We start from the raw sequence: 21,823 nt of genomic DNA, 5'->3' as shown, positions 1-21,823 counted from the left end.
TGGGATCCTATGACCCCAGCTGACTTCCTGCCCCTGGGGCAGGGGGCTGGACTCGATGATCTCCCGAGGTCCCTTCCAGCCCTGATGTCTATGAATCTATGAAAGCATAATCACAATGCTGAGGCCGTGTCACTTGTGCCGGCACTCGGAGTTCCCCTAAGGGTGAGAAAGATGCAGCAAGTCTCCGAGGGAAGAGCTGGGACCTGACGCGCCAACCCAGCACTGAAGACGTGTGGTTATGATTTAACTATAAATCCAGTGAGAGTCGGGTAGGGAAAAGCAGCAGGGAACTCTGTCCAGAAGAAAGGGAAGGGGGAATAGATCCAGTAACATCCAGCAACAGGGTTCCCATGGCAAACTCCTAGGAAAACCATGGACAAACACCTCACGAGGAGCTTTGCAAACAAGACATCAGCCGTGTCACTTGGGATGTACTGGCTTGTTCCCCCTGGGGTTAGATACTTAACCTCTGCTCTCAGGGATGACATGACCAAAATTCAGGTCTCCCGGGGAACACTGGCAGGAACTCAAGAGGTTTGCTATCGTTTCTTGCAGCGAGGGTGATCTATTAGGATCAGATGGTCCAATCTCACATATTTCTTGCAAGGCAGGGATTGTTGGAACTCAGCCTTGTCATCATCTCTCACCGCTGGTTTACCCAGTCAAGTATTTTCTCATGGTGACACTACTACAATAGTTGCTTATTGTGACAAAGCTGCCTAAATAACATCTCTCCTTCCCGCTGAGCCATCCCGGCTGAGAAATTCCAACATACCTGTTATTGGCGACCGGTAATGCGATTTCAAACTTGGCCAGGAACTGGAAGTACTGTTCTTCTGTTTGTTCGGTGAACCCAGTCCCAACTAACAACATCCTGAAATCCTCTGCCTTGATCACACCGTTCTTAGCAATGGACTTGGAGCTCTTAATGTTAAAGATTCTCTGGAGACATTCGGATAACCAGACTGGATCCAGGAAATACAGGTTCCTCAGGCCATGGCTTGTGTCTGGGAAGTGCAGCAAGGTCCCTGTTTCTATGAGGAAGTTGATGGCTTTAAAAAAAACAAACAAATAAATAAATGATAAGATAAGGAAGGTGTTAAGCAACCTGCCAGCACATGAGGAGATCAGAAGAAAGCCCTGAAGGCTTTATCGAGACAAGGAACAGGCTTGGAGCATTGCCCCAACAAATAACTCCTATGGGCAGAAGATATAGCTGATTGGAGATCATCCCATTCAGCACGGTCACAAACACACCTTGTAGCTTTGCAGTGTCCCTGTCTGCCCCTACTCCAACTCAGACCCCGCTCCTGGAGTCCTTGCACAGGAACAGCTCCCACAGGCTTTTGGGGGAATATTGAGTGAGTGAGAACAGCACCCTGGGCCCCTCATATATGAAACTACAGAGAGTTTTAACAACGCTCGTGCCTGCAAGACATATGACAAGTTCATACGGCAACGTTCGTGCCTCCAAGACAGCCTCGGAACCATATGGGACCACAGGATTAGGCAATATGATACGATACACTGGTACGGTACGCTCTGGCCTGACACCCAGAAGTGTGTCAGGTGGAGGGGGTGACTTTTCTAGGGAAGAGTCTCACTGAAATACGATTAGCTTCACCTGCAGCTTTCCTAGGGCACTCATGCCACTAGCCATGACTGTCACCAGTGCCCACAGCAGAGACCTTCACTGACTCAGATGATTTCACAGCAATTATTTGCCAAGCAGCTAATTTTAGCTTTGTGATGTTTGTAAATCCCAACAGATGCCGCAGGCTAACTCCCAGGCAGTTACCGCTGTCCGGTGGCCTACCAGTCTGCAGGTCCTCGTAGTCCTTGATGTCATTCCCAGGGGTTTGCTCTAAGATTTGCTCTATCTGTTTGTCGGTTAGATATTGCACATCATCGGTCTGACTTCTTCTCTGTTGCTCCATAAGGACGGCTTCTTGGAGGCTAAGGTAACTTCTTGGGATCTGTAAGTCGCACAAGAAAACAACATGATCTATGACACCCAGCTATCTTGCTACCCCAGTTCATTCTGCAGCTGGTTCAAAGGCCCTTTGGAGAGAGAGCTATGTCTCCAGCAGATAGTTTTTTGAATTTGGTTGGACCAGAAATGAAACAATTGGGATGGGCTGCTCCAACCTGCACGCTTCCTGCAGCTGTAACCAAACAGAGCCCCAAAGACAGGTGAAAACCTCTCCCGGCTCAACAAAAACACAGCCTCTGGTTGCCTGGTGCTCAATACAAAGAGATGCTCTCACCAATCTCCCCGCGAGCTTCTGCGATCCAATGGAGCTGCCGACGTCCTTCATGTTGCATGTGACGTGGAAGATAAGCTGGCGGAGCCCATCGAGGCCTTCTAGGGTCTTACACGACAGCTCGCTGCAAAGAGAAAACAGGGCACGGAGCTGAGAGACTTAAGTGCAGCCTGAGAATTCCCCATTTTGATTCCCAATTCCCTGTGCCAGCATACATGGAAAGCCACCTCCTCCTACCAGCTGCCTTTCCTACACATGGCTCTGGTGCAGAGCCCTCTACTTCTGGGCAATGCCCTGATGGCACGGCTCATTCATCAGCTGCCTCCCCCAGTGCCCCCTGAGTGTCCAGTGCAGACAACGCCCTGGGACATCCTGGGGGCACAAGGAGGTTGGGTGCAGGGTGCTGCACTCTTGAAGCCCCAAACAGCAGATTCCAACAGGGGTTTGCTCATGCCCAAAGGGGCCTTCCAGTCCCAGGGTCAAAGCAGTCCAGTAGTGGCTTAGCACTCTCGCCACCCCCCTCCCCACTTCCCCTTCTCAGCTGGACCCTAGGATCTGGCCTTCCTGTTGGGTCCCTGAAAGCCGACCCCCTTCCTCTCTCTCACAGCTGGGAGCAGCTTTCTCCATTTCCTGCACTTCCCGTCCACCCCGTTGGCTGCATAAGAACAGTCCTCCTCTACTTCCCCCAACAAAGCCTCTTTCTTGCTGATCCCCCATATATTCTTGGGGGTAGAGGGGGCAGTGAAGACCCTTGTTTTAAAGAGGTATCCGGTATTTTAAACCGTGACCATCAATGGAGGTGGGGGTGGGCAAAGGGAAGTACATGCTCACGCAGCAGAGAGCTGAATGAATGGCTCATCAGAGTGCTTTTATCTCAGCCCCACAAAGGCTTTCCACAACATACGGAAACTTCCAGCCATGCCCTGGCTGTCCCGGATTAGTCCTGTGAGAAGCAGTGTTCCCAGCAGCTCCAGGTGATCGGTGGCAAATGACTGGGATTGTATAGGAGAGAAAGGAGAGGCAGGCAGGAAAAACAGGAGGAAACGGCAGAGGAAAGAAGCAGGAGGCTGAGAAGAACAGAAAGAGCTTGTGCAAGGGCATGAACTGGAGTTTTGGGGGTCAGCAGGGGAAGGGGGGTTTCTGCTCTGGGAGAGGACGTGGGAAGTTGCACCAAAAGTGCTGGGCACGTGCAGAATGCAGCCCCGGAGGTCTCCGAGCTGGCTTTGCCAGCGGGTGCGCAACATGTGTGGCGGAGGCAGCAGAATCCCCCTAACATGCCAGCTGTGGGACCTGGGGGCCAGCCCCCAGCAGCTGCCACAGCCAGCAGCAATATCTAGCAGCTAGGCGTCACGCTGGGCCTGCCAAGCTGCTACCAAATTCCCCACTGCTCAGCATCAGCACGCTGCTCTGGACTGAGTGCTGCACGCAAGCTCCTCCAGGGCATCCACCCCTCCTAACGGCAGAGGTGAGGCTGTGGAGCTGGACCCTGCAGCCCAGTTACAGGACAAGAAATCGCAAATGCTCTGTGTCCTCTAGGACTATTCTCTGCGGTTGCTGGGGACAGGGCTAGGAGCAATGGCCCCAAAATGCAGCAGAGGAAATTGGGGTTGGAGACTGGGAAGAACTGCCTCACTCTGCAGGTGATCAGCCATTGGAACAAGCTACCTGGAGAGGTTGCAGCATTTCCATCCCTGGAAACTGTCAAGAGCAGGTGGATAGACGGTGGCTGGGATGGGCTAGTCAGGGATGATTTCTGCCTTGAGAAGGGGGCCCCTTCCAGCCCTACTTTCCTATGATCCTATAAGGATACAGGGGTGTAAGGTTACAAGACATTAGTCCTGGAAACCTAGTGAATCCCCACCAGCTGGTCACTGGTAGCTACTAGCAGTGACAATGCTTAGGTAACAGCTATGCCTGTTCTCTTCAAAGCATTTTCAGCGACATTCATCCATCTATGAAACTCCCCTGAAAGTTCATATATTTTACCCCTATTTTACCCAGAAGGAAAATGAGGCATGGCTTCCTTCTGTGTAAGTATAGGTAGCACAATGCTGAAGGGTTTTTAAATCCCTGTGGGTGCCAAGGAAACAAGAATTTAGAAAAAAAACCAACTTCCATTCAGGGGTCAGGGCGGAGAACACAGGGTTAGATCAGGGATGTGGTACTTACTGTAAGTGTTTGAAGGTGATATCTGGAAAGCCAGTGGCCCTTGACCCTGATGGAGAGCGGCAGAGCGCCAGGACGTATGCCCGGAGAGTGGCTATCCTTTCCACCCGAAATTTTGTTTCGATGAGGTCGAGGTGCGTTCCCACTACTAACACAACAGAATTCGGGGCTTTGGCCTGCAAGAGAACACATGGCCCATGACTTGCATCCAGACAGCACGAGCATGACCCGACCAGGGGCAGATACCGATTCCAACACAATTATCTGCAGCACAGTCTTGACCATGGTTTATAAATCGGCTGTTTTTACAAGTGCTGGTGTGCACGGCTAAGGATAAAGGCGATGATGGATTTAAACCATTCAAAATAAGAATCAGAGGCAGCTGAGTTTCTAAAAGAACCCAGAAGATCCCCCTTGACGTACTGAGTTACTACTAAAGAAAAATTTCACAACCCAAGAGTGACATCTTACCTCAATGTTCAACAACCAGAACTGCAAGTTTGCAACGGCCTCTTCCCCCAAAGCCAAGTTCCATACGACTATATACAATGCTTTGTCTGTGAAGAAACACTGATTGACTGTAGACATGCTGGCGGGGCCTCCGATATCCCAGACATTGAGCTCCACTGAATCAACCTACTTAGACAAAGAGAAGTGTTTAAATCAAACAGCTCCAGTAAATCACAGGGAGATAATAGCTGAAGTATAAACCTACGCCGGGGTGCCTCCATAATGGGCGACACTAGAAGGTTTTCAATGTCCTAATTGTGCCCCCGGGAAAGGAAAAATCAACAAGCCATTGTATCCCACTTCCACACCGGAAATCCAAACCAATTGCTCGTTGCTAAGACTATAGCGGTGCTGTTGATGCTGGGAAGTCTCTAGCGGATGCTACGGGTTTTCCAGCACAGAGATCTGATTCTGAGCTGTGCATTTTGCTGGGTCCCGAATGAAAACGGTTGTCTTCCTGGCTTGCGGCACGTGTGATGGGCTTGTTTAAGCTCGCTGTCTGCTGGTGCTGCGCTGGACAGAACTGGGCTGGGGGCAGCTCTCCGTCATCATGCTCCAGTCAATCATGACCGAGTTTAACCTGTGCAACAGCCAAGGCCTTTTGGAAACATTTGCTTTCCAAGCTTCTCATGGCTTTGATTGACACCTGTGGGGCATCTTGAGAAATATTGCTGCCTTGTGCAGTATCGTCTCAAGCAGGGGCCAAAAGAAGTGCCCTCTGATCCAAAACTCTTCAGGGGAAGACCACCCTTGCTGGATAGGAACCCTACTCCTTGTATGTGGGTTCATCCAGGATATGAGCACCCTGAAACCTGCACTGCATCCTCACATGCCACGGGGATGCTAGGTTATGCTCTGATAGCCAAGGAACAGACAAGCTCAATGATTTGCTTAATCACTCCAGGAGACTGGACAGAGACCTGCACACAGCTCTGAAGTCCCAGTTTAGGACTCTTAACCACTCATCACTCAGGAGTCAGAGGGCTTTACTAGCTCTAGAGTGAGCGCTGGCAGCTTGCACACAAGCAGCTGAGCTGTAGACCCCTTATTTACCACTTGGAAGCCAGCAAATAGGTCCCAGTACAATGTTGAGCGAGTCCCTAGAGCCACATTCTCAACAGTGCCTGGCACCTAAAGGTGTAGATTAGTGCCCGGAGCATCTGCATGAACTAGCTTTCAACTGCTGTTGTAATCCAGGAAAGCGGGACAACTTACTGAAATCAATAAAAACACGAAACCTATTTCCACCTTTAGATGCCTAAGGGTCTTTGAAAACCTGGTGCCCAGAAGAAAAGGATGGAGAGTTTCAGGAATGGGCAAGGAGCGACTAAGGATAAAGAACGAAGCTAGAACAGGACAGCAGTGGGGAACGGGCAGGGCATGTTCAGTCCCATCCTCTCCAAGACCTGCAAACAGCCCTCAAGGGACAAGCTACTTCCCCACTGAGAAGCCCTTCTGAACCAAACAGCTCCATCTAGGTAAGTATCTTGGACTGTGACTCACCTTAGCTTTGTACCCGGCTGGTTTCTGAAGCTCCCATTTTGTTGTCCGTATGGTGGCATCGCTGTGCATCACCTGTGGGACTTTCCCCGTCTGCAAAATCTCTATCAGTGTCGACTTCCCCTGACGCGGGGGTCCAACGACAATCATCTTCATCAGCTTGCACTTCTCAGCCTTGCGCAGCTGAGCTCGTAAATACGCCAGAACTGTTTTGGGGCCTGTTGGAGAAAGGGTGCAAGGATTAACCCATGGCGAGCATGTGAATGTGCATGGCAGGGCAGTACCGAGTCTCACATGGTAGGCAGGCCGGCAGAATGAATGTTTTCAGTGCAGATTCCCTGTTGCTTGAAAGGGCTAATAAACAAAAAGCAAGCGAGCCCTAACTGGGAAGACCCGAAACAGAGCCCCTGGAAAGTGTCGATGCAGTAAGTCTACAATGAATCAGTGTGAAAACAAAAGCAAGCCTTGCTTCTCATTCTCCAGAAGCAAAAAAGGAAGCATAAACTCTAATTCAGCTTTGGGAAAATACTCCGCTTTTCCTCAGACTTCCATGTTTCTAGTTAAATTCACACTTAAGCCACAGACCTTCGTTTTAGAAGAAATAATTCTCATTAACTTTATTTCCATAGGATTTTCTTACATGTATTAAAAATAGGACTATGCTGTTGTCATTGGTCCAAATGCAACAGCTTACAAGAGTATTGTTGAAGAGTTTGGGGCCATGACTGTGAAATATTTTAATATGTCTGTAGAAGGGCTGTCAAAATATTATCAAGTATCAGTGTGCCTAGACAACACCCTGTCAAACCTCTCTAGCATATGCATTAGGAACAAAACACTACATTAATATGTGCGTATTGCAAGACAAAAAAAAAATATCAATCTATGTGGGAAGTTCTCTGTGCAGTTTCTTTTAGCAACGACAAAGGTTTGGGCCAATGCGATTCTTTCCTGATCCAGGCAATCAGAATCACTTCTATTTCATTATCATCTTGGACATCCACGGAGGGTGGGGCTTACCTTCTTTTCTGATCTCCACAGGAACATTGCTGATATTTAGTTCCTCGGTGTCCAGCTGCCAAAGATTAGCCAGCTGTCCAAGTTCTGGAGGAAGCTCTCGGATGCCAGGGTTACTGTACAAAAGTAAATGCAGGCTTTGAACATATACAGTGCCTCTTACCGGCTCCTATGACACCATTCTGTCCATGCAAAAATCTGCCCCCAGTTTTCCTTTAACATTTTAATCAGGATACTTAACCCACACCCAGTGTTGTCAAGTGATTTGTAAATTTAATTAATACTGGGATCACCTCTGAGAGACAGAGGAGAATTATCCGTGTCCATTTTACAGATAAGGAAACTTAGGCATGGATGTTTAGTCATTAGCTCAAGGGCAAGGAAGCTGTGGCAGTGGAGAGCCAGAAGGGCGCTCAGACACATGAGGTACCAGTGTTGTACAAAACCACCATAAATACTCCTTCACCTAAAGATTAAATCCCCACCTATATTACAGAGATTTATGGGGCCTGCATGGCGCTATGGGCCATCTGCTCTATGACTTCAAGGGAGTTTGTCACCTATGGTTGCAAAGTAAGAGAGAAGGGTCCTTATAAAAGCAGCAGAGAAATAACGTGACTTTTGACGACACAACTCACTTTCCTAAATAAAGCTCCGTTAAACTTTTCAGAAGGCAAATGGACTGCGGGACGACATCTAACTGATTGTCGTTCAGATACAGGACTTCTAGAGAGTCGCTGAGGTACGTAGGAAACTCCAGGAAGGAACCTGCAATGGCAAGAGAGAAAGCAGAAAGTTGAGAGCAGGCTGCAGCTTTAAAAATACACCACAGGGCTCCAGACCCCCAGCCCTTGATCTTAACTATTCACAGAGGTCCCTAGCAGTAACACAGAGTAGCACAGACCCTGGGTTTTCCAATCTCAGCACTATGTGTTGGGAGATGACTAGTCCCCACCACGGTGGCCAGGTATTCAGTGGCACGCTGAGGAACAGAGTCGGCCTCCAGGTTACTGATGGGAGTCAGTTTAGGAAAGTATGTCTTGGGACAGCATCTGTCCCCTTCCTGCTGGAAACTGCCTATTGTGAGGTGCTTCTTGGACCACCACCACTCCAGACCTTGTGGCTTGCACTGAGAACTGGGACTACGACCAGTTTGGATGTAAACAGCACCACATTATAGCCCGGTAACCACATATGGGCAACCTGGTGTGGACAAAGTCTGGAGGATTGGGTCTGCTTGTATAGTTAACCTTTCAGATGGGCGAGCCACCCAGCAGCAAGAGTCACCAGCGATAGCACAGGGGAGCTGAGACTATGCACTCTTCCACTGTGGCCTTTCATGTCCAATCTGTGCAAGGCAGAGAGTGCAGATGGGGGAAGAAGGACATTTTGGAGTAGCAATGGTGGAGCAAGTTGGGCTGGGCAGTTGGAGAGAAGAACACATGGAAAGAAAGCGGGTACAAACAGCTGGAGGAAGAAGAGAAAGAAAACCCCAAGCAATAGAGCACACACCAGACAGCACTCCAAAACACTGTCTTTCCCGTTTGTCTATTTAGGCTGCACACACATCAGGGCAAAGGAGTCTCCCTATGTGTTTGAACAGTGTTCAGTGTGTTTTGGGTGTGACCCAAACACTAGGAGTGATAACTGAATCACCAGGCTGCTTTTGCTGGCATGGTTCGGAGAAAGAAATCCAACTAGCTGCAAAGCTGATCATTTTGTTGTATTCGATACTTCTGCAACGACTGCACAGAATACCAGGATGAAGGGTAACGCTCCTGTGTGCCGTCCTGTGGACATCTACCAGGAAGAATTAGGCCAGAAGTAGACAAGGAGAAGGATACAGCTGGGGAGACCCTGCACAGGAAATCCTATGTCATCCATTACATTCTTGGTCCATCATTTCAATAAAAGCAAATCACAAAAGTTAAAAGAGCCCCAAGACTACTACAGTTACACTTCTCCAAAGACGTGTTCTTCCATTCAAATGATGTTTGAAGAATGGCTGTAACTACAATGAATCTGAAAAACACCAGTGGAAAAGATAATGGTGGCCAGTTTCCTAAAAAAAAAAGTCCTCTTAGTTCTGACAGCAGTCCGTGCTTGGATGACAGCCCCGGGCCAGGGAGATGTGCTTGTTCTGCAGTCAGTGGCCCTGTTTGTGCCGGAAGGGCCTGTTCTGTGGGAGCAAGCACATCACAGCCTGGCCGAGTCTTCACATGCAAATTATCTTCTAATCGCTGTAAGTAAACAAGATCTCTCAGGGGCTCACTATTTTCTGATTTATCATAAAGTTAATCTATACATTGAGTATTTAAGGTTCCTGGAACAAATCTAGACATAGGCAAGTGGTATGGGGATACGGGGAGTCATGTGCCCCCCCCGACAGGGCCGTCCCCACCACCGATGCTGCTGGCAGCATCTGCGGGTGCTCGCCATCCCCATCCCCGACACCAACACTTGTGGTAGTGTCAGCAGTTGCTCGCCAGTCCCATCCTCGCCACCAACAGCATCTGCAAGTGCTTGCCAGTCCCATCCCTGCCAGCAATGCCACCGGCGGCTTCCAGTCACCCATGAATCTAGATATAAAGACCAGGAGTGTCAACACATCTGGCCCGTGCACTTGAAAAGTGGTGCAGGGCTGGTCCACAGGCCAGGTGAACGGTGCATGGCTGGCCTTGTGGATCAGATCGGGCTAAGAGAGCTGCCCTAGTTTGAAACATGCCATGTGCAGTGTGGGTCAACTTTAGATCCAGGAGCAGCACTGGGGGCCGGATGACAGTGCCCCACAGATTTTTGACACCCAGATACAGACAGATCTAGTGCAGCTTGGACCCGAAGGAATTAGACCAGATATAGCAGCAGCACACCCAGCTCTTTGCATAACCCTCGGTGCAGAAGGCTGCACGGTGCTGGAACCAGGTTTGGGGAGTGCACGAATGGTGACAATTTATTCAGGAGTTATTTAGGACTCTTCTGGCTGCTGTTTGCATTTTCTTTTAAAGTTTTTTGGAAACCCCCCCACAAACTACCCTAAAAATAGCTTTGGATGAGTACACTGCACAAACCCAACCGTCTGCACAGGCAGAAAGGTATTTGAGTTTTATCAATGCAGTGGCTGAAGCATCCATAAATGATCTCCAGCAAATCATTTCCTGGACATGAGTAAACACCTCGCTGGGTAGGACTATATCAGACACAGAGTGCTGTTTTTGGGGCGTGCGGCAGAAAAATGGATCTGGTCTGTCTCCTGTCCACAATTCATATTCTTCCACCTCTTGACGGTCTCTCCCCGCCCTACGAGGCAGCACCTGGCTAAGGAGATTGATAAGCGATTGAGAACGTGACTTTATTCTGTCTCGGTGGCTAGTCAATCCAGTTGCCATCCAGGGACTAGAAGACTTATTCTAACTTATACCTTGCCAAAGAGGATGCCTTTCAGGGGCTGGAGGGTGTTTGAAAGCAGTGACAAATGGCCCACATGCACTTGGCCCCATCCCATTGTCTGGGGAAGGCGCTGTTATGAAGAGTAAGTTATGCTGGCCCTGCCTCCTTCAGGAGTTCCTGCTGGTGCACAGGCCCTCAGGGAGCGGGCTAAGCTGGTTTTATGATGCCTCATGCCACTGTGCTATGTAGCAGCACTGAGCATATCTCATTTCAATGGGGCATGTTTTCTAGTGTATAAGATGCATGCCCCCCATAAAAGCTAAGCCAGGTGGGTGGAGGGGAAGGTTTCTAGACTGAATTTGGATTGATTTTTTATTACAATGATGACTGTTTTTCATTGTGTAGCTGCAGTGGGTATGACGCACTTTAATTTTAGATTGCCTACTGTCAGGGGGGAAGTGGATGGTATGTGCTGGAAAACATCGGTCGTGCAACATCAGTCACCGTGGCTGAGGCCCCTTTGCCTGTGCACCTCACTGATGGACACAGCAGTGCATGCTATGTAGACCCCCTACCAGGCTGACTACTTCACATCCCCTCTTCACCTCCCTCATCCCCTTGTTCCAGGACTGGACACACCTGCTATCATTTCTCCTCTCTTTTTCTACTCCATTTCCAGCTCTTTTCTCTATGTAGCTCTGCAGAAGCAGGTGCAGAAGGTGGGCATTACTGGGGGCACCTAAGGAGTGTGTGCATGCTGTGGGTTGGGGTACTGGCAAGCCAAGCCAGGTCTTTGCTTCAATATACTGTGGGGATTAGGCCTTCATCTCCCCACCCAGCTGCAAAATGCTTAATATGCCACTTTGGAGAGTGGAGAGGCTGATGCCCCAGGTTTTGCAGGATTCTTCAGGACACAGCAGCTATAAGGTCCCATTTCCTGCTGATGGCACCGCACTCACCTTTCTACCCATGTTTTGCCTTTTCTATTTTAACTTGCTAAATAGGAAAGAGAAATCTCTTCCTCATGGAAGGGATTTGCACCCCTTGGCTGGACGCCCCCATTGCATGCTGGATGCTGGACACCACCTCCTGCTTCTGCAGAGGAAATGTTGCAAGTGTAGTGAGATGAGATTACTACATGGGCAAGGGATCCATTCTCACTCGGAGGTCCAGGTGCGTGTCCAAATGGGTCTCTGCCTTCCAAGTGTACCATTCTGAGCCCCTGACCAACTATAACTGCATCACAGCTTCAATGGAAAACTAATCCCAAATGTTCTTCGTGTGAACCTCAACTCATACATGGCAGGCAAAGCAGGAAGAAGAGTGCTTGCAAGAGTTCATTGCCGAATGACACCTCTTCCTCGCTCACAGTCCCACTTAACTGCGATCAGATCCGAAAGGTGCGTCTCGGGCATCTAAATTTTATTCCACTCATCTATGCAAGTCCCTTAGTACTTGCTCAGTCAGTACCTCCCATAGCTCATTAAAGCTGAGTGCCTTGAAGCACAAACAAACAGAAAAGAGGAGCAAATTGCTCCTACCAAGATCAGGCATCAACATGGAGATCTGCAAGTGGTCTTTTGATCTTTACAGGGTTCATAGATTCATAGATTGTAGAGTTGGAACGAACCATGAAGGATCATCGTGTCCGACCCCCTGCCCCTGGCAGGAAAGAGGACCGAGGTCAGACGACCCCAGCCAGGTGATTGTCAAGCCTCCTCTTGAAGACCTCCAGGTTAGGTGACAGCACCACCTCTCTTGGCAGCCCGTCCCAGACTCTGGCCACCCTTACTGTAAAAAATGTCTTCCTAATGTCTAACCTGAATCTACTCTCCACTAGTTTGTACCCATTATTCCTGGTTACTCCTAGGGGTGCCCTGGTAAATGCCTCATCTCCAACTCCCTGTTGTCCTCCCTTGATAAACTTATAGGTGGCTACAAGGTCTCCCCTCAGCCGTCTCTTGTGAAAACTGAAGCGATCCAGATCCCTCAACCTCCCCTTGTAGGGTCTTGCATGGAGGCCACTAATTATGTGAGTGGCCTCCTCTGGACCCTGTCCAGATCCTCCATGTCCCTCTTGAAGTGCAGTGCCCAAAACTGGACACAGTACTCCAACTGCGGCCTGACCAGTGCCGCATAGAGGGGGAGCATCACCTCCCTCGATCTGCTGGTCATGCATCTGCTAATGCACAATAAGGTGCGATTGGCTTTGTTGATGGCTTCCTTACACTGCCGGCTCACGTTCTTCTTGGAGTCAACTATGACTCCAACGTCCCTTGCAGCTGCTCAGCTGCTGAGGAAGTCATCCCCTAACCTGTAGGTGTGCTGAGGATTCCTCCTCCCTAGGTGGAGTACCTTGCATTTATCCTTGTTGAATTGCAACCTATTCTGTTCTGCCCATTGATCAACCTGTCCAGATCAGCCTGTATCTGCTCCCTGCCCTCCAGCGTGTTAACTTGCCCCATAATTTGGTATCATCTGTGAATTTGGAGATGGTGCTCTCTGCACCCTCATCCAAATTGCTGATGAAGATATTAAATAACACTGGGTTTTACCTATAGCACTCAGAAGAGTCTCCCAAATGCAAACCTTCAAAGTGAGACAAGCAGTCCAGGACAAAACCCACTTTGCTAATTCAGCCACTGAGACAAAAGTGATGCCACTAAATACCAGTTAGCTTTCCCGGGTCAGTGTACCAAGGACTGGCCAGACTGACTTCCCAAACACATTCTTTAGCCACGCAGGCAGTCCATACCACCATGTTCCTCATTTTCATGATTAAACATTTTCTTCTTGCTTAAATGCCACTGGCAGCCAAACTTATAATGACCCCTTCTCAGCCAGACTTCAACAGCCCTGTCTCTTTGCTGTCCTCTCCACAACCTCCCTCCCTGTTCCTGGCTAGGGCAGGAGGCCGCCGTATCTCGTACCTGTCTCGATGGTTGAACGTGGTCGGCTTCTTGTAGTGAAGAATGCAATCCGCTTGGTTTTAAATCCCTCCTCATTTCTGGGGATAAAACACAAGGTAAAGAGAAGCATATGAGAAGGCGGGAGGCCATGCCTGTGGATACACACACCAAGTCTGCGGCCACTGAGGGTTCACAGCCCCTTGTGTGATTTTAGAGCATGTTTATTGGTGCAGGACAGAAAGGCATCAGCAACAGAGATCAGTGTAGGTCCAATGCCACCAACAGTAGCGACTACTGGGACCCAAGGTTCCCGGTTTGGACTCCACAGTGCCCTTCCCCTTGCAATGTTTGGTGCTCTGGGATACTCGGTCGCTTCCCTTGTGAAAAGCACACTTAGCCTTGTGCTTTATGAGCATCAAGGGTAAGTAAGCTGCCAAACAGCACACTGAACAAGCTTCCTGGAGACTCTGGAGAGCAGCACAGCTGCCTTTTCTGGTAACAGAGAGAGCCCCTCCAATGCGATAATGCAAGAGTAATGCTGCAGAAATGCATGGAGAGTCCTGTAGAGCAGTGCTGTACCCCTGCTGGTTGACCAGGTGGATCACGATGACTCCCGAACAGCTGCTGGGTGTGCATTTGCATGGGGAGCACAACATGTCTATAGGCACCTCTAGAGAAGGCACTAGGCCTACAGGTGTGCATAACCCACACCCTTTCCAAATGGAAAAATATCACTCCACATTCGCCTCGCCTCTTCTGAAGAGCCCGCATGATCGGTCTGCTCTGTGAACCAACAGCCTGTTGCATGCATGGACTCCCAAGCCGAAATCAAGTGGCTGAATATTTATGGATCAGATATGCCCTGCTACAAATAAGCATTCATAAAGAAAATGCTGTCACTAGCAGAAGGAAGATTCTGCAGGTATTATTTCATGCATTACTTGTAAGTAATGTAGTGTATGCCAAGGAGATCGACTGATACGTTTTCATTGCCATAAGTATGTAAAACATGGGAAAGAGAGGTGGTTCATACTCCACAGACAACTTTACATTATGTAGACCAAGAGGCAATGATTTCTGTGGGTGATATATTTTATTGGACCAACTGCAGAGTTGGAAAAGACATGTTATATGTAGGTAATTCATCCACTAGGTCCACAAAAGCACTGGCGCTTTCTACACAAGGCAAGGGACTGGTGTTTCTGGCAACCTTGGTTTCCCTTGTAGCTCTAACACAAACTGAAAAAGAAAATCTTACTTTCCAAGCTGATTCCTGGAGAGATCCAGGGACTTGAGCTGTCTACAAGTCCACTTCTCTTGAGAAGGCAGCACCACCAGCTGATTTCCCAACAGCTTCAGAGACACCAAAGCCTGAAAGTGAAATATCTGGCCCTCAGGAAAAGCAATCCATCAAACAGGCAGGAAGAGACATGGTTAGCAGGCCTGCTGAAACTGCACAGGAATGAAGGCAGCTAACTAGAGATGCACTTTCTAGCATACAAACATACCCTCTTTTATCCTTCTGCAGCACATATGCTGACTACACCTCTTCTACAAAGCTGTGTGTGTTAGCTCAGTGGGATTACCCACTTATTTGCTGAAGGACTCAATGAGAAATTATAAACCTAAAGGGAAACTTTATCTGGATTCTTAAGGGAATATTCCCAAGTGGAAAATTTGTCAGCTCTAGCACATATACATATGGATTAATATATGAATAGGTTCAGATGAGACAAAAGTCAGTCTCAAATAGGTTTCATATGCAAAAATAGGAGCTTTCTGTGTTGCAGGAATTGAACTCCTACTCTTATCTGTTGTTTAGACAGCAAAGCAAAATAATGTGCATGTACTTTTCCCTGTCTAGACCAGCGATTCTCAACTTTTTGGCCCTGCTGGCCAGGCGAGTGGTGTGGGGCTGGTCCTGCATGCCAGAATCAGGCCTGTGGCTGGATCAGGTCTGGCACAGCCCTGGCTAGTCCCCAGAGCCATGTCTTATCCCCACATGCCAGAATCAGACCACTGGGCCCTGTACTGATCCCATATCAGGGCCTTGCAACCCCTCTGTTTAGCATGTGCACTGGGATCAGAGCCCTAACATCCTCATGCTTCCTCAATCCAGCCCCATGTGCTGGGATTGGGCCTCATGCCATCCTGTGTGCCCAATTCAGCAAGCAGAGACATGGACTGTGGATGACAGTACCAGGGGCCAGGTCTGGCCTGGAGGCCAGGGGTTGAGTACCTCTGGTCTATAATATCTGGTTACTTTTCTCCCTGACTTAAGACTGGACATTGAAACTTGACAGGTTGTTTCCACTTCTGCTTCTTATGCATTATGTCACACTATGTACACATGATTCAATGCTGAATACTATACAGCTTCACTACAGGACACAGTATGATGAACTGTATCCTATAAAGGCCAAATTCTCTACTATCATAACTCCATGAAAGTTAATACACTGCAGCCAAAGTAAATGGAGTGATGCCAGCCAAGACTTTGTATTGGAGATGCGGTGAATGAGGGAGATGAATGCAACGTGGTCGCAGCAGACTTGGCAGCTGAGCAGAACAGTATTTAATGTGCAACATGCTCCCTCCAGCGACAGCTCAGGGTGCTGCAGGGCTGTTACTGCTGGAAAGAGCCAACCAAATGCACAATAACATGGACTATTAGCAGAGCCCTTGAAGGGAATGATGGAAGACGTGTGTCCAATTAACTTTAAGGCAAGAAGTAATTCTGAGCAAAAGGCCTTTGAAGAAGTACATACAAATTAGCCATAAAGCCTTCTCTCCATCTCCCCTCACTTACAGCTTCTGTTAAAATTGCCCTACCCTTGGTTTCAGCACCAGTTGAACCAGAGGACTCAACCTGCACCCTGGGCCGCGTTCCCTGCAAGCATCAGCACAGGCTTTCTGCGTGAGGGAGCTCTCCCAGGACCAGGTGTCAGACTTCTACTGCTGGGCTGGAGGATGGAGCACCGGGATGTACACAACTCAATGCGATTGAGCGGTGGGGCTCTGGGATGCAGAGACGAATGCAAGCCACGTGTCCCAGGAAAGCCTGTGCTTCTACCTTCCCAGGAGAGTTCAAGCTGGAGTCCTGGGAGATGGAGGCCACATTTGCATGCATGTCTAGGGGAATGCTGATTACTTTTTCTTGACTGGGGCTGGCCAGCGAGTGTGGATAACACCAAGGCTCTAGTATTCACTGTCGCTTCATGTGCTTGGAGAAGGATCAGTTGAGCCCTGTGTGGTCCTGTTCATTGCAGCGTGCCCAGACCCAAGGTGTAGGCGGCCCAGTTGAGGGGACAGGCATGTTCTTACTCGGGGGCACAGGCGCATCATGTGGATCACAGTCCAGCTCTGGGTAACTGGGAACACTTGCCACTTTTCTATTTTATCTGAATAAGCCTAAAGACCCAGAGACAGGAGCTGCCATCATTAACTAGAGCAGGGCGGCCAACCCATGGCACAAGTGTGTGGCACACAGCAGACCAGGGAAGGGACAGGCAGCACAGCAGCAGACTGGGCAGCAGGGAGGAGAAAGTAGAGCAGCATATCAGTCGGGGAGCACAGGACATGAAGCAGAAATCAGAGCAGCACATCAGGCAGGGGAAAGGGATTGGACTGGCACTCAGGGAAGGTGTGGGGCTAATTTGTGGCATGCCTGCTGAAAATGTTGGCCCCCGCTGAACCACAGCATCTGGGGGCCTAACCAAGTCTGTCAGGGGCTAAATCATGGTCAGTGGAGAATGTATGAAGCACCGTTCGCACAGGCTACACTGGAAGTGATCCCGTCATGCTTAAAGTCCAGCAGAGCTGTCAAAAGCCAGGCCCTGTGCTTGAGCCACGTCTGTTGTACATGCTCCAAGGTTTCATAGCAAGCACTCCCCAGGGCATGGACACAGCCCCCATTCATAATGTAGATTTCACACTTGCAGACATGTTGCCAGACCAGATTCAGAGGCAATTCCCTTCTCTCCTGTCCCTCAATTATTCAAGGATGCAGTTATGAACAGCCCAATATCTATGCCCACAACTTAGAACCACAACGCAGAGCTTAGTGGCAAAAACAGTCATTCCACAGACACAAAACTGCAGGCACCAACTGGTTTTCTAAAGGGGATCCCTCAGGAGTGTTACAGGTGGTGCACGGAGATCACATGTGCCACAGCTGAAGTGTAGCAGCTTGTGGGGAAGCAGGGTGAATACAGAACACCATACAGGCACTGGGCCAGAAGTGAAGGGGCCCTGCTACTGAACATGAAAGAAGCATCTAGGCCCTTGTTCATCCACACACCTGCATGCCCGCACCCACGCGCCCCTGCATGCCCGCACCCACACGCCGCATGCCCGCACCCACACGCCGCATGCCCGCACCCACACGCCCACACGTACCTGCATGCACTCACACACACACATGCACACCATTCTAACAAGGTCCAACGGGCTAAGCTATTTGAACAGATGAAGGCAATGAAGGTTTTATGCTCACCTCAAGCTGGAAGAGCCCCTGAGGAACTTCTTTTAATGCATTTTCAGAAAAATCCACTTCTTTCAGGTGATATTTCCAGAAAATAGCAAAGGTGTCTGGGAGGGACTGCAGGGCATTTCTAGCTGCTTTACAGCATTTCTGGAAGCACAAAGGAAAAATATGTTCAGCAGAGTAAAGAACCCCAAGATGCAACTCTCTGGAAACAGGCTGATTGAGTGTCGCATGGTTTGTGTGTGGATACAGTGTGAATACAGTGGATTTCTGCAAGCTTCTTAGATCTTCAAGAAACAAAAAGCTACAAAATGAAGGATTGTGTGCACATAGGTTTGTTGTCCTGGAGAGGTGAACACCAAGCAGCTGCTAACACATTTTGAAAGAACTTGCTCAACTGGTGGCCAAATTTCTTTTTAAAAATACGTATTTAAATATTATTTTAAAGATCAGGATCACTTGCTTTGCCCCTGACACATGCCTTTAAACAAAATATTCCTTGTTTTTTCATCATTATCCAGATGAAAGTGGGAGGGTTTTTGTTCTCCTGAAATACTGAAGAACTAGCTGACAGTGACACAGGGGTATTAGTATGCTGTCAAAAGTCAGAGACGTTGCTAGCCATGTTAGTCTGAAGTCAAGCAGAAGGCAGGGCAGATTTGCACCTTAGTGACTAACAAAAGAGTGTGTGTATGTGTATGTGGTCAGAAAGACGGACGGACACAGAGACAGCACAAGCTTTTGTGGGCTGTAGCCCGCTCCATCAGATGCTTCAGCCCACAAAAGCTTGTGCTATATAGATCTATCTACTTGGCTTAGTTTATAAAATGCAAATCTACCCTGCCTTCTGCCTGTCAAAGTCAATCAAAACAAAGGCTGTGGTTTTGGTAAAATGACTCTACACATCCTTTGGCTCATATAAGCTGGGATCACAGGTGTTTGCCTTCTCCATATGAGGTAGCATTGGCCTTCACTTGAACACTCGCTCACAGAGTATTGGGAACAGACCTCCAAGAGACCGACTTGGAGGCTCTGAAAGAGGAAGTCTCCCCAGTAGCACTGCTGCAATGGCAGAGTGGCTTTTGGGCCTCCACACAGCAGCACAACAGCAATGAATCACGTTGTGTTTCTTTGCGCTGCGTCTTCACACTATGAAAAGGTATACACAGGCTTCTGACTCACCAAGGGGCAGGCCCAGGGGTCTGGAAACACCTTCAGGTTATTTCTAGAAACATGCAGGACATTCAGGGATTTGAGGCAGCACAGGAACGTGGTGGGCAGCTCCATCAAGCGGTTGTCGGATACGTCCAGTTCTTGCAGTTTCCTCAGTCCAATCCAATTAGTTGCTGGAAGATACAAAAGCATCACAAGTCTGGTGAGGGGCTGTCACTGGCAATGCTACCTATGAAAAAAACTCCTGATGACATCCATGTGCTTTGGACGAGTATCCTGAGAGGTGCTAGGCACCTTCAGCTACTCTTGGCTTTTATGGGTGAGGGCTTGTGGGATGAGGTAGGGGTGGATTTGGGTCTTGCTTGCAAAATCAAACCTAGAATGGCAAATGGAAACCTGAGCTCAGTCATGGGCACACACATACTATTTTCCTCTTCAAACAGCTTCTCCATGTAATTTTTGGCAGCAAGGAGTTTCTGAAGTTTTGTGAGATGCAGGAATCCGGAGGGGAGAGTGGTGAGCCTGTTCATGGAGACGTCGACCTCAAGCAACCTGTAAGAGCAAGAAGCATCCAGTAAGGCCTGAATAAAAGGCATAGCCATGACCAGAGCTGTAAGACAAACATCCATTAACGGGAACATTTTGGAGCTCCCACACTACGTATGTCCTCATAAGCCATGGCAAAGAGCTATCCTTTTCAAATGGAGAGCCCCAATAATCAACAAGGAAAAGGGTTCATAATCAAACAGCACTGAATCTGACCATATGGAGATAAACCTAGGTGGACCATCAACACATTGCTCATGTACCCAGCAAGGACGTTTTTAGCCTGCCATGTCTGCTCCGCTGAGTGAACTGCAGCAGCATTTTGCCCTTGCTCTGCTTTGAAGGAAAGGGAGTGGGGAGGCCAGACCCACCTGGTACATATAATTTCATCAGACAACTGCACGCCGGGCAGTTCTGTCAGCTGGTTGTTAGACAAGTTCAGTCTCCTGAGGTTCATCAGGCCCCATGGGATCACGGACGGAAGGGTGACCAGGCAATTGGCAGAGAGATCGAGCTCGGTGATCCGGCACGAGATGTCAATCAGCCAGTCCAAGTCCACCCAGGGCAGTCTGAGGTTCGTCCAGCTCACACGAAGGAGCTGCAGGCCCAAGAAGGAAGCAGAACCTGGGTAAATACCACCCACCCGCTTGGCAGAGATTACGTAGAGCCTGCTGCACGGCTTGGGATGCAGGCTGGGAGGTAATGCATTGATAACAGAGGCAGCTGCTCTCTGACCCAGTCACAACCCTAGCAAAGCCTGGCTTCTCTGCATGGAGCAGGAGGAAAGAAACCTTCTGCATCTGGCTGGGGAGCTCCACACCTGCTCCATGGAGGGTAAAGCAGCCTGCCATGAACAGCCTTCTCCAGAGGCAGCTCCATTGAGCAGAAAGCCTGCATGGGGCTGGGCAGGACCTGAGTGTCCACACATGGAGAGTTACTGCAGACCTTCTCAGATCCTTTCCCCTGTGGATCTTGCAACCTTACTACCATGAGCCTGCCTGTTACAGATGCATGGGTCAAATTTCCTCTATGTGCCCATCTCACAAGGACTTTGGTGAGAAATGTGCGTGGGAAACAGGTACAGGGTGACGCCTGAGGTAGGGCACAGACACGCGACATTTGCAGCAGGGTGACTTGCAACAGGTTTGTACACCAGTATAAATGACAGTGGGATCTGGAACAGACAGATGTGCTGCTATCCCAGGGTACCTGCATAAAGTGATTGCAGAGCTTCACTCTTAGGGGACCGGGGAGCAGAAATTAGCCTGTTTGCATTAAAGGCACCCCTTGGGAGGACGAGGACCAATGGACACAAACTAACAGAAGGACGATTTAGACTGGACATAAAGAAGAACTTTTTTTCCGTAAGAATAACTAAAACGTGTAACACACTCCCGGCAGAGGTGGTGCGGTCGCCATCCTTGGAGGTGTTCAAGAGGAGGCTGGATAAACACCTCGTTGAACTTGTTTGAGTTCACTAAACTCCTGCCTATGGCAGGGGACCAGACTTGATGAGCTTCCAGGTCCCTTCCAGTCCATTGATCCTATGAACAAATGGCTACCTTAGGATAAGCTGCAGGTCTATGACACTTACACCAGCATGCTTCTACCCCTTTTTTTCCCCCAGGGTAATGTTAAACTGGAAGAGAGGACGTTACTTTGGTCTAATGCCACGTGTCATAAACCCACTCCTTCTTTCAACCAGCTCAAAGGCCAATAACAGCAGCGAGTCCCATCAGGGCGGCTGCCTACAAGGACTAAGCCCACACACTTGGTGCAGACAAAGTAAAGCCTTGCATGGTAGGGTTGCATGAGGTATGCTATGTTAACTGTAATCACACACACACACACACACACACACACAC

General features: G+C 49.1%; 1 protein-coding gene across 2 annotated transcripts in view; it reads right to left on the bottom strand.

Moving 5' to 3' along the window:
- Positions 1–21,823, bottom strand: part of LRRK1 (leucine rich repeat kinase 1) — a 93,524-nt gene that overhangs the window by 29,417 nt on the left and 42,284 nt on the right. Inside the window, exons 6-19 of one of the 2 annotated variants that reach the window (XM_019533801.1) lie at positions 20,330–20,556; positions 19,789–19,964; positions 19,422–19,585; positions 18,249–18,386; positions 15,012–15,124; positions 13,775–13,851; positions 8,096–8,225; positions 7,461–7,573; positions 6,444–6,658; positions 4,902–5,066; positions 4,434–4,606; positions 2,268–2,388; positions 1,817–1,976; positions 776–1,052 (exon numbers count right to left, since the gene is read on the bottom strand). In XM_019533801.1, the coding sequence (XP_019389346.1) occupies positions 776–1,052; positions 1,817–1,976; positions 2,268–2,388; positions 4,434–4,606; positions 4,902–5,066; positions 6,444–6,658; positions 7,461–7,573; positions 8,096–8,225; positions 13,775–13,851; positions 15,012–15,124; positions 18,249–18,386; positions 19,422–19,585; positions 19,789–19,964; positions 20,330–20,556 (2,249 nt within the window). The remainder of the gene's footprint in view (positions 1–775; positions 1,053–1,816; positions 1,977–2,267; positions 2,389–4,433; positions 4,607–4,901; positions 5,067–6,443; positions 6,659–7,460; positions 7,574–8,095; positions 8,226–13,774; positions 13,852–15,011; positions 15,125–18,248; positions 18,387–19,421; positions 19,586–19,788; positions 19,965–20,329; positions 20,557–21,823) is intronic. The other variant, XM_019533802.1, reaches the window with a different exon arrangement.

Source organism: Crocodylus porosus, unplaced genomic scaffold (assembly GCF_001723895.1).
Source record: "Crocodylus porosus isolate Cpor-Errol unplaced genomic scaffold, CroPor_comp1, whole genome shotgun sequence".
Taxonomy (NCBI): domain Eukaryota; kingdom Metazoa; phylum Chordata; order Crocodylia; family Crocodylidae; genus Crocodylus; species Crocodylus porosus.
The sequence above is the reverse complement of the archived record's forward strand: the minus strand, read 5'-3'. Positions and strand labels throughout refer to the sequence as shown.